We start from the raw sequence: 12,740 nt of genomic DNA, 5'->3' as shown, positions 1-12,740 counted from the left end.
CCCACTGACGGCATCGTGCTCCTCCCGCAGCCCGACGGCACCAGTGCCCCGCTGGAGATTGTTCTGCTGGCCAGGGTGTCCACTGGCTTCCCCGGTGTGGTCCAGCTGCTGGAGTGGCTCGAGCTCCCCAACTGCATCGTGATGGTGCTGGAGCGGCCAGAGCAGTGTCAGGACCTGCATCATTTCATTCGGGCACGGCGGTTCCTGCCTGAGGAGGTGGCACGGGAGCTGTTCCGCCAGGTGCTGGAGGCCGTGCGGCACTGCACCAGCTGCGGGGTCCTGCACCGCGACATCAAACCAGAGAACATCCTGGTTGACCTGGACACCGGGCAGGCCAAACTCATTGACTTTGGCTGTGGCACCTACCTGCAGGACACAGTCTACACTCACTTTGCAGGTGAGCCTGCAGAGGGCTGTGCTCTCGCTGCTGACATCTCATGGCCCAACATCTCCCAGCCCAAGCTGGCTGTGGCAGCGGGGATTCTCCCTTTTGCTGCCAGTCAGGACACTGAATCTTCAGCTGGGTTGCTTTAGAGCAGGGCTGGGTGGGCAGCCATCTTCCAGCCCTGCTGGCAGCCTTTGCCAGCCACTCTGCCCAGGACTAGGGCTGGGCCGGGGCAGCCAGCCCAACCAAAAGCCCCGTGGGTTGGGGTAGCAGAGAGGGAGGGCGGAACCTTTGCCCCAGCCACTTTGGTATGCAGATGACAGGAAGGGCTTGGGCTGCTTCACTCGCCCTGTTTCCCTTGGCTTCATATTATTTTTGGGGAAATGCAGGCAGGGAGGATAAGGGCATGTTTTTTCCCCAGCATGGAGTGGGTTTTTCCTTTGCATGTCATGGTCGGGCCTAGCCAGGGCTGCCCTCTTCCAACACCAGAGGCTTCTTTTCCAACCCTAACTTTGTGCACAAGTCCCAGATGCTGGCGAGAGGGCAGTGGTCACGCTGTGTGCCCCTGATGCAGCCCCCGCACACCCAGGGATGCTGGGGCCAGGCTCTGGGAGCAGCAGCATCCCCCTGATGAACTCCATCTGTATTCCATAGGAACACTGTCCTACAGCCCCCCGGAATGGAATGACTTTGGCTGGTACCATGGCGAGGCAGCAACAGTCTGGTCCCTGGGCATCCTACTGCACCAGATGGTCTGCGGGGAGCACCCTTTCAGAAGGGGCCAGAACCTCAGCTGGGGCCAGCTCCCGCTGCCACAAGGGCTCTCTCAAGGTGGATCCTCTTCTCTGGGCATGGGGGGAATCCCAGTGCTGGGAGCCAGCAGCGGGCTAGTGGGCATCCCGCTCTGGCAGCTGCTGAGGAGGTGGCACATGTCCTGCTCTCCTCCAAAACAGGGAATTGATGGGAAAGTTTAGGCCCAGCTCTGAGCACATCCAGCATGGCCTGGGCGTGGGAATAGGGGGGCAAAGCAGACAGGAGCCTTCTCTGGCTGACCGGCAGTTTCTGCTTTCTCTTCCCAGAGTGCAAAGACCTGATCAGGTGGTGTTTATCCGTGAACTCCTTGGACAGACCCACACTGGAAGACCTGTTCTGTGATCCTTGGATGTGGGATATTCCTCTGCCATAAAAGAAGGGAGAGAGCCACAGGCACACTTTGATCCAGGGCCCTGGTAAGTTCCTGCTCCACATATGCCTTGGCAATGAGAAGCAAAGGAACCCAGAGCTTTTTGTGCTGCCTGTGTCACTGCACCGGGGTCATGGAATGGGAACACACAGCCCTTGTGCTGGAGCTGAGCTGCTCTGCCCAGCACTGGTGGCCGCCATCCCAGCTGGTTTTGCTTGTCCTGGTTCCCTGACAGCTGGGGCCCTGGGCAGAGCCCTGAGAGGCTGGTCTGCCCCCAGGGAAGGAGAAGGAGCCCCTGGAGAAGCTGTACCGGGTGGGGATGCTGCTGCTGCTGCTGCTGCTGCTGCTGCTGCTGCTGCTGCTGGAGACAGCGAGGGTGACATCAAGGATGACAAGCTCTTCCTCAGCCTGGCCACTGGAGGCTGAAGGTGGTGCACTTTAATTCTGGCACCTTCTTCAAAGCCAAACTCCACAGGGAATTTGCAGATGAGTCCCACCCGGGAAATTCTGCCAGATCTGGGCATAACCCAGCGTGGCGGGGAACCAAAGGCTCCCCCTTTGCTGGGGCAGATGCAACTCATTCTTCAGTGGCTGCCCAGCTGCTTTTGGCAGGGTGGGGCATGGGCTGGGGTGGGTACGAAATGGGATTGGGCTCCTGGCCTTGCCAACAGCCCCCAGCACCCACCGTGCCCCGGGCTGGGGCTGGGGCTGGGGCAGCCAGCCCGACACAAACAAAGCCCCATGGTGGGAGCAGAGGTGGGACTCCAGAACCTGTGCAGAGCTGCTTTGCTGTGCAGGCAAGGAAGGGCTTGGGCTGCTCCACTGCCCTTGTTTGCTTTGGGGTCACCGTGATTTTGGGGGGCAGTGCAGAGGGGAAGAGAGAAAGTGTGGGTTTCCCACAGCCATGGCTGGGTTTTTCCCTGGCATGCAGGGGTTGGGCCTTCCTCAAGACCCTGACAGAGATAAGACTTTTTACCAATTTTCTTGTTTTCCCATTTTGTCTCTAAACTCTTTTCAATAATGTGTTGTTTGTTATTCCAGAGGAAGCGTTCCAGGTGGTCCAGTGTGGATGGGGAAGTGCTTGGGAGCAGCTGTGGTGTGGATGGGCCGTGCCCTTGGAGAAGGCTGAGGCCGTGGTTTGGGAGCAGCTTTTCTTCCAGCCATGGGTGGTGTGAGGTGGGTTCCCTGTGTGCTTGGCAGGGTGGGATCAGAGCTTTTGGGAGATGGCAGCGAGCACAGGAGCATCCTGCTCCGGGCAGCTGCTGAGGGCTGGAAGTGCCGTGGCTGGCTGCAGGCTGGGCACATGTGCTGCCCTCCTGCTCTGTGCCTTTGGCAGCAGGGATGGGCAGCTCTGGGCACAGCTCTGGGTGCAGCCAGCATGGCCTGGGCACCGCAGGCCTTGGCACAAGGGCACAGGAGCCCTCAGCTGATGGGCACTTTCTGCTTTCTCTCCTTGCAGCCGGGCTCTGCGGGTGCTGAGGCTGCTCTGGGCTCTGCCAGGGCTCTTCTGGGCTCAGCCCTGGGCCCAGCTGGGCTGGCTCTGCCCTCACATTGCTCTGACAGCTCTGCATCAGACGAGCCCATTGCGAGCACAGTGCCTGAGCTTTCTGCTTTGGCAGGTGAGTGAGACTCTGCTGCAGGCCCAGAGATTGCAGCTGGGGACACACATGCAACTGGCAAGGACCCAAATTCTCCACAGTCCCAGCTGAATGCCTGGATCTATACAGGGTGTTTTGTGTGTCCCGTTCTTCCTTCTTGATTGGCTGGAATTGTGCAATTGCACTTTCTTCCTCCTCTAGAAGTGCCACGAGTGGGCCAAAGCTGGCGAGTGGGCCGTGTTCCTGAGGTACTGCAGTCTGGAGCTGATGGATGGAGAATTGCCCTTCTGCACTGCCAAACCAGAGCAAAAAGCTGTCAGTGGGAGTTCGTGTCTCTAAGAAACTCCTGGCAGTTACAACAGGAATGTGCAGCTCATTTGCAGGGTGAGAAGGAAGGTGATCTTCTAAAGGATTTGGGGTTTGACAGAGTTTCCATTCCCAGTCCTGCTTGGAGCTGGAAGGGCACAAAGCAATTTCCTCTTGCTTCGAGCACAATTTCAAATACCAGTGTTGGGAACAAAGCCCAAAATCTTTTAAGAGGCTGCTGAGGTCAGTAAGATGGATCCATGCCATCAGCACATTTACAATGTAAAGAACTGAGTTCTCTTTTGAAAAAGATCATTTACCTCTTAATGCAAAGAATGTGTCTTTGCCTTTATGTTTTGTTTTTTTCACTAACATTGTGTTATGTTTTTTCACTAACACTTGGATTTTATTCTTATCTTTTACAATTTACCTAGTTTTTTCCTTTTTCCTTTTTTTCCTTCTAAATAGAAAACATGTCCTACAGAAGAAATGTCCTTTGCTCCTGGTTCCTGTGTGGAGCAGCTCCCTTCCTGCTGGCTGAGCTGCTCTGGCAGAGCCCGGCAGCTCCTGGCCCTGCAGGGCTGAGGCTTTTCCCCGTTGCTGGGCACAGACTGATGGAGCAGCACTGCTGAACACGGGCACACAGAGGGACCAGCAGCAGCTGCCTTTGGCCACCTGAGGCTCCAAGGCCCAAACTCTGAGCAGCCAGGGCTGGAAGAGACTGGCAGGATCTGATCCCTGACTCTGGGCCAGGGCTGCACAAATGACCCCACGGCAGCAGCAGCAGCAGCAGCAGCAGTAGCAGCAGCAGCAGCAGCCACAGCAGCACATGGAGCTGACTTTGAGCACAGCCCCTGCCCCTCTTCCCTCCCGTGTGCAGCGGTGTCACAGCAGCCTGAGGCACCTGGGAGCCCCCAGTGCCAGCAGGGACTGGAGATGGCAGCCCTGGGCTCCTGGAGGCTGTGCAAGGAACAGAGCTGGGCACTCCCTGTCCATGGGGAGCTTCCAGATGGAAAAGGCTGCTGTGCCCAGGCAGCTCCAAGGGCACAGAAAGGAGGCTCTGGAGCACTGGATCTGTGCCAGTGCCACAGTCCTGGGCAGCAGCCAGCGAGCCCTGGGGAAACAGAGGGCACAGCACGAGGGACAGAACCAGGCAAGGGCAGAGACTGGAGAGAGCCAGGCCTGGGAGCAGGAACAGCTGCTCCATTGCACTCTTGGAGAAAGCTCTTGGCTGGTTCAAAGCGCTGAAAGACGTGAAGGGCAGAGAGGAGGCCACAGCAAACAATGCTCCTGTTTGCACAGCCTCCCCTCTCCGTGTCCCAGAAGGAATTGCATGGACTGTGCTCTTCTCTCCGATTCGTCTCGTTCAGCATGAGCACCTCAGCACCAGGAGCTGAAGGAGCTGAAGCCTCAGGCCACAAGAGCTGGGCAAGAGGAGACTTTCTGAGCAAAGTAATGCTGCTAAAATAGCCCCAGCTGAATGCAGTGGATATTAGCATGGAACCACAGAATCCTTTCTGTTGGAAAAGCCCTCTGAGCTCACCCAGTGCAGCCACTCAGCCAGCAGTGCCAAGCCCAGCACTAAACCACGTCCCTGAAGTGCCAAGGTCTGGACACCAGCCCTGAGTGAGGCCTGAACAGCAGGCCCTGAGCCAAAGATGGCCCCTGGATGAACCTTCCAAGCAAAGGTTATCTTTGTATCTGCTCCCTGATGAAATATGCATGGTCATTAGCACTGAGATAGATGTAGCCACTCATTAGGGAAACACGGATTGACCTTTGTGTATTTAGAAGCCAGACAAGGCCATGAAATCTGACATCTGGCCTTGTTTGGGGCTGTATGGTCAAAGTCAGCTCCCTTGGTTCCTCCTTGAGCCCTGGCCAGGCTTTGGGAGGAACCCAAGAGGAGGATGAAAGCAGATGTTGCCACACTAGCAGTGCTGTCAGTTTGTTCAGTCAGCACTGTCAGAGCTGGGCCCTCTCCCAGCGGGGTTGGAGCCTCACCTGGGGCTGGAGGCACCTGCAGGAATGCCCAGTGCCCAGGAGTGGCTCTGCAGCCCTTGGCTGTGACAGCTTCCCCAGCTGCTGTGTGGGTCTGGGGGATGGTAAAGGTTGAGGGTAAATGCTGCTGGATCTTTCTTAATCACTGCTGCAATCTTTGGTGGGGATGGTTGGGTGCATTGCTGAGCTGCTCCTGTTGCGATTCTTTGCTGCTCTGAACTGCAGGAAATGACACTGATTCCTTCAGCTGGAGTCTGTGGCTTTGGTGCTGACCCTGCCCACTGGCAAAACAAAACTGGCACAGTCTGGCCAGATGCCAACAAAATGTCTCTTGTTCAGGGTAAATGTGAGGAATCAGTGCCATCAGAAATTCCCAGCTGGGAAGCCCTTTCCTGGAGTTCCCTGGCTCTGGAGTGGGCTGAGGTTGGAGCCCTGTGGGAGCAGTGGGGCAGTTGGGTAAAAGAAGCTGCACCCCTGGATGTCTTCAAATGCATCCAAAAATTGCACATGGAAAAGGAAAAGACCGTGTGGGTTTGGGCAGACAAAGATGAATTTGTTGAGAGTACATAGGAAACAGCACCTTCAGAAGGAACAATGATTGTTGGAATGCTCCCACATGGAGCAAGAGAAGAAGGTTTTAATCTTGAACTGATATGCATTTGTGCAAGTGAAATATCTATATACATAATAATTATATATGTATTTATAGTATAATAAGACCTCAATATATCTATTTAGATAAATTTATTTATGTCTGTATCTATCTATATTTCTATATCACTATCCATCTATGAAATTATATAATAATGTGAAATAGTGCTGACAATACTAATTTGGTAGCTTTGGCTGCTCAGGGATGTAACACTAAATACCCTACAGAACAGGACTGGCCAGGACCCTAATGTCAGTGGTCAACTTTTTGAGATTGTATACAATGAAAAAGGGAGAAAGGGAGAAAATTGGCTATTTTTGCAGGGGTTGCTGATACTGTGGTGCAGGGTGCTTTGTCTGTTCCTGTGAAAAATACAGTGATTTTGCCTGCAGGGTTTTTCATGTACCAGATTATGCACAAGCTGCAGGATTGGGTGCGCGGGTGAAGGGGTTGTTAAAAGAGCAGTTGGAAAAATAAGGAGATGGGAACCTTTGTCCATGGAGAACCCATCTCCCAGATGTGCTCCATGCCCTTCACAATGGCCCACTGGGGAAATGGAACCCCCTGGCTGTGCACGGCTGCCCCCAATTTGCAAATCCAACCATGGGCAGTGAGACTTGGGCTGCCTGGGAAATTGTTCTGGCTGTGATGGCCCCTGGCAGGGCCAGCCCAGAGGCTGCAGGGCTGGGCCTTCATGCACTGGAATTCATTAGGAGAAATTCAAAGCCAATGACAGCTATCAATTCTGAAACAGGAATTCAGATTCCTCCAGGACACTTTGCTTTGGTAACTGCTCCCTTGGAGCTTGGCCTTGCAAAGTGTTCCTGTCATGGCAGGAGGAAATGATGCAGAATATCAAGGAGAAATTACAGTAATTCTGTAAACAATAGTGACCAGGATTGGATTAGTCAACCCTGTGACAGGGTAGTACAATTATTGAGACTGCATTTTTAGGAATGATTGTGAAAAAAGGAGATCCACCTCCAATCACCACTGTTTGTGCAAATAAAGGGTTTGGGTGCAGCAGTCCTAATAATGGAGCCAGAGTGTGGGTCCCGAGGCCAAAAGGCCCTCCCAAGGCAGCTGAAGGAGCAGCTCCTGGGAAAGACAACTCTGAGTCCTGAAACCTGGGCAGGAACAATGGGAATGTGTCCCTGCATCCAAGGATTCTGTGTGAGAACAAGGAGATCTGACAGGATATGGTTTTACACATCCTGCCAGACCAGATCTCCCTGTATGCCCCAAGGGCCCCTTTGGAAAATTTTCTGATCCACAGGGCTCCATGTGAAGGCTGCTGTGACACTGAGGGACTTGCACAGCAATTCCATCCAGGAGCCTGGGTGCCCCTCAGGGACTGGGACCCGGCCCCTTCCAGCCAGAGGGGAAAGGGCCCCCCAAGCCTTGTTAGCCACAGACAGCATGGTAAAGCTGAACAGCAAAGGGCCTGGGGGCATTATTCTGGAATTAAAAAGGTGCCAGCTCCATGCAAAACAGAATTCTTGTTCCTAATTGGAATGAGATTGAGAAAAAAGAATGAAGAACGGTGTCACTAAAGTACTGCTGATGTCTGTAAGGTGTACCTTGATAGTCAGCCAGAATCTTTGTCTGCCACAAACACCTCTGGTGTTTCACCAAGGGATTGGTCATCAAAATGTAATGATGGGTTATGATGGATTGCTGAGCTTCTTTTGTAATTCATTGCTAATGATGATGTGCTTTGCTGAGCTTATCCTTTTGTAAATCTTTGCAGCTGTGCATGATATAAATGACACAATTCCTTCAGTTGGTGTCTGTGTCTTTGGTAGTGACCCTGCCCACTGGAGAAACAGGGCCCCCTGTTGCCTAAGTGTTCCCTGGGAAGGCAAAAGCCCTCCCTCCAAAATTCCCCCCTTCCTCCCTGTTCCCCCCTTCATACCCTGAGCATGATGTGCTCTGGTCTGGGCTATGCCCGGGGTCAGTTGGGGTCCCCTGTCCTGGCTGTGTCCCCTGCCCAGCTCCCCCGCAGCCCCAGCCCCTCCCCAGCGTGGCTGGACAAGGGGCAGGACAGGCCTTGTCTGTGCTGCAGCTCAGCAAGAACAAAACCATCTCTGCGTGCTCAGCCCTGTGCTCAGCACCCGGCCCAGCAGTGTCTCAGTGCCAGGGGCTGTGCCCTCAGTCCCTGCCAGGGGTTTCCATGGCAACTGCCAGGCCAGGTGACCCAGGTGTCCCTGCAGTGCCGGTTGCCATGGAAACAGTGCCCAGCCCTGCCCCTTTCTGTCTGGCTGACCTGGCCTTTGGCCCTGGCAGTGCCGTTGGCTGCTGGTTCCCGGTGCCTGAGCGGCCAGCGTGGCACAGGACAGGTGGCCATGGCACAGCCCCCAGCAAGGGATCCCCTCTGGCTCTGGGCACTGACACCAGCCCTGAGCAAGGGCCCAGGGCAGCTTTCCATGGCCACCAACCATCACAAGGGCTGCGGGCATTGGTTGCCATGGCACCAAACCAAGGAATGGGTCCCAGTGGCCATTGCCATGGCATCTGGTGGCACCAACGAGTGTCACTGCAATTGTACCTGGAACAGCTCTGGCACTGCTTTGTCCCAGGGTTGCCATGGCCGCTGAGGACAGCAACAGCTCTGCAGGCAAGTGGCCATGGAACCTGGCTGCAGAAATGGCTCCTTGGGCTGGTTTCCAAGGAAACCTGAACTGATGGGGGTTGCCATGGCACCCAAACCCAGCAGTGGGGTCATTGCAGTGTCCATGGCAACAGTCCCTTGCAATGGCACCACTGCATGTTGGGATGGTGATCCACCCTCACAGCTGGCCCAGGGCAGGTCTGGAGTGCTCCTGGTGGCAGCTTGGGCTTGGCACACACTTGAGGAGGATGTCTGTTTGCAATGGGGAAACTCAGGAGTTTTAGATTGCTTCAAAAATCAAAGAAGGAAAATCCCTCTTTGGCTGTGTGCAGCCAGTTCTTCAAGCAAAGCAGGTTCCAGGTGAGTGAGGAGAGACACAATGGGCTTGGGGAATGTGGAGCAAGGTTGTCTACACTGGCTCAGAGCTCAAGGCACAGCTTCTCTGAGCAGGCCAGGGCTCCTTAGGAGAGTCCCTGGATCAATATCAGTCACTGAATGCTGCAATCACCTCTTGTGTAATAGGAACAGCAATAAAAGACACCCTTTAAAATAGGACTACATATTTCCTGGAAGCTCTTTGAACTATTTCTCCATAACTGTCAAAGGAAACCGTCCTAATGAACTGCACTGGAGCAGAGGGAAATCAAGGCAGAGCCAGGGTTTGTCAGGACTTGCTTGATCCTCATGAGGCTCACTGTGCATTTGGAGCTGAGCCCTTGAACATCAGGGCCTGGGAGGAGATTGCACAAACCTTGCCAGGAGTCAAAGGCAGAGGAAACACCCCAAGTTTCTCCAGGCATTCATGGCTCCCGCTGAGGTCCCTCTCCAACACAGGCTCCTCATGCACTCCTTGCAGGAGAGAATTGGTGGCCAGGATGGCACAAAAACCTCTCAGACACTCAGTGTGGAAAGGAAAATCCAAAGCACCTTCAGCACCTTGAGTGTCTCAAAGCATTAATGAGCCCCACTGAGTGTCAGTACAAAGCTCTCCAGGGACTAATTAACGCAGATAATTGGGGCCATGATTGGACAAATATCTCCCAGAGTCTATCCAAAGGGAAACACCAAGTACCTTAAAAGAACTGAAGTACCTTGAAGCATTAATGAGCCCCACTGAGTGGTGTTACTGACAAAGCCTCTCTAAGAACTAACTACAACACATAATTGGAGGCCATGACTGCACAAAGCTCTCAGAGACTCCAAAGCAAAAGCAAAACTCCAAGTCCTTTGAAAAACCTGAAGTCCCTGCAGGGAGCATTCAGGAGCCCCCAGGGCCATTGCTGAGCAAGGCTCCCCAGGGACTCCTTCCAGCAGATCCTTGAGGCCACTGGGATGTGGGCTAGAGGGAGATGCTGAGGACAGGACAAGGGGGTGACAGTGCCCAGCCTGGCTGGGGCTGTGCCAGGAGGCCCCAGGGCCTCAGGACAAGGTGTCTCCTCCCAGCCCTTGGTGACACAGACCCTGCTGCTGTGCCCCAGGGCACCAAGACTTGGCTTCTCTTTGTCCGCAGCTGCCATCAGTGCCTGCAGTTCTCTGCTCTGCCTGAGGCCTGGGGACACTTTCCCTGTCGTGTCCCTTACAGGGATCTCTTCAAAGTACAAGAAACTTCAGTGTTTCAATAGAACTGAGTTCTTGAGGGTTCTTGAAGGTTCTGTGACATCCCAGAACTGGCTGTGACATCACAGAGTAGGGTCTGAGGCCATAGAACACAGTCTGCCATCATAGAGGGTGGCTCTGTGGCATCAGAGAGTTGGTTGTGACATCACCTGGTGGCTGTGGAACATCATAGAGCAGGCTGTGACATCACAGAACAGATTGTGACATCAGAGGGTGACTTTGTGACATCAGTCTTCTGTGGCATCACAGCACTGCTGTATGACATCACAAGGTGACATCGAGTTGGCTCTGTGACATCAAAGGGGCAGTGTCACATCACAGAGAAGGCTGTGTGACATAACAGGGGCTCTGTGACATCACAGGGGCAGTGTGACATCACGGGGGCTGTGTGACATCACGGGAGCTGTGTGAGGTCACTGGGAAGGTCACTCTGCCCCGGCCCCCCTCACAGCTCCCCCCAGAGCAGTCCAACCCTGCTCGTGCACAGCGGGGTCCCCTGTCCTCCCGGGTCCCCCCACCCCTGGCCCCGCAGCGTCCCCCAGAGGATGTTCCACGAGATCGACCCCAGAGCCTGACACGGGGATGGGGGTCGGAGCCCTGGGGGTGGCACAGGGGGACAGGGACCTCCCGGCAGGGTCCCTGTGTCCCCCAGAGCCAGAGCCTGGGCCAGAGCTCCTTCACCCTGTTACGAATGAGGGCTTGAGAGCGCTGAAAAAATCCCCAGCAAGGGAGCAGCAAAAACCAGATTTAATATTAACCAACAGCAGCACAAACTTCCTTGGCAAGAGTCACTCTGCTCCTGACTGGACTCTTCAGGCACACCAGGGAAACAAAGCAACAACAAAACCAAACAGAACCCAGGCAATCAAATCAGAAATTAACTGAGAACTGTCCCTCTGTGTGTGTGTGTGTGACACAAGGACAGCAAGGGCAAGGATAAAAGGAACACGGCCTGAAAGCTTAACAGAGCTCAAACTTAACCGGACATTACTTATACATTAACCTTAACTGAAACTTTCAACTTCACAATTTAGCAAAAGAGCAGAGCGTAACAGCATGTAACCTAACTTAAACCTATGACTTCGCAATTTAACAGAGGTATAACATTTAACAATATTGAACTTAACATAAAATTTATATTAAAGGTAACCACTTAGCAAAAGAAAAACTCTCAGCAGCATTTAATTTAACTTAGGCCTCGTGATTTAACCTTCCCTACAGGCCTGACTGACTCAGCTATCCAAGGCACAACAACCCCTCAGAGAGCAGCATTTCTGCCACATTTCCCCAGCACAGGCACTCGTGTGTGCACACAGACACCAAGAGTCAGTGCAAGGCACCTGTGAGCAATTCCCCTGAGGGCAGGAAATGCTCACTGTGGATCCTTTGGCATCTCCCCAGTGGGCAAAGGGTTGAGCCTGGAGGAGTTGGGGGAACAGCCCAGGCTCTGTCGTTGTTCAGGATCCCCGAGTGCAGCAAACGGGAGAGTTCCCGGCTGGGAGAGGCCTCACTCAGAGGGAGTCGCTGGCCCAGGAGACCTCCAAGGGCTCCTTTTGGAGCGCTGTTTGCAGGGCCCCAAGAGAGGGGCTTCAGTCCCAGCAATGGTTCATTCTGGCCGCACTTGGAATCAACAGCTTTCTTTGGCAGTGTGAGAACAGGGATGTTGTGCCACGGAGGGAACAAAAACAGTTCCCAGGGCTGCTCCTACAGAAACCAGGAGCTGGTTGGGCAGCAGCAGTGGCTGGAGCAGTGTTTGTGATGAGCTGCAGAGGAGCTGAGCCCAGGGGCTGTTGGCCAAGGCCGAGGCCCAAGGAGCATTTCTCAGCTGGCAGGGCGGCCTGAGAAGGGGAGGGGGGAATGCAGCAGCACAGGGCCATGGAACCAAGGGACCATTGTGACACTGTGGGGCCCTGTGAGACCAAGGGACCATTGTGACACTGTGGGGCCCTGTGAGACCAAGGGACCATTGTGACACTGTGAGGCCCTGTGAGACCAAGGGACCATTTTGGCAATGTGAGGCCTCATGGTGTCATGGAGACCACTTTGACATTGCTGGGCCTCATGGAACCAAGGGGACTGTACTGACGCTGTGTGACTCCATGGAATGTAGGGATCATCATGACATTGAGAGGCCGCATCGGGCCAAGGGTCCATTGTGACACCACCGGGCCTCATGGAACCATGGAGACCATTATGACACTTTGTGGTGTCATGGAACCAGGCAGCCATTGTGACACTGTGGGACTCCATGGAACCAAAGGTTCACTGTGACATTGCAAGGCCTCGTGGAACCATGAAAAGACAATTAAGACACTTTACAGCCTCATGGAACCAAAGGGCTATTGTGACACTGAGGGGCCCATGGAATCACAGAGACCATTGTGACA

General features: G+C 54.2%; 1 protein-coding gene across 1 annotated transcript in view; it reads left to right on the top strand.

The window, feature by feature from the left end:
- Nucleotides 1-1,152, top strand: part of LOC128948614 (serine/threonine-protein kinase pim-1-like) — a gene marked incomplete at its 3' end in the record, with an annotated part of 33,421 nt that extends 32,269 nt beyond the window's left edge. The window contains exons 4-5 of the mRNA XM_054293386.1: nucleotides 31-397; nucleotides 1,040-1,152. Coding sequence (XP_054149361.1) covers nucleotides 31-397; nucleotides 1,040-1,152 — 480 coding nt within the window. The remainder of the gene's footprint in view (nucleotides 1-30; nucleotides 398-1,039) is intronic.
- Between the last annotated feature and the right edge of the window lie 11,588 nt (nucleotides 1,153-12,740).

This window comes from Melozone crissalis, unplaced genomic scaffold (assembly GCF_028551555.1).
Source record: "Melozone crissalis strain CALT ecotype California unplaced genomic scaffold, PUWL_Pcris_2 ptg000139l_1, whole genome shotgun sequence".
NCBI lineage: Eukaryota > Metazoa > Chordata > Aves > Passeriformes > Passerellidae > Melozone > Melozone crissalis.
Note: the sequence above shows the minus strand (reverse complement) of the source record. Positions and strands in the feature narration are given on the sequence as shown.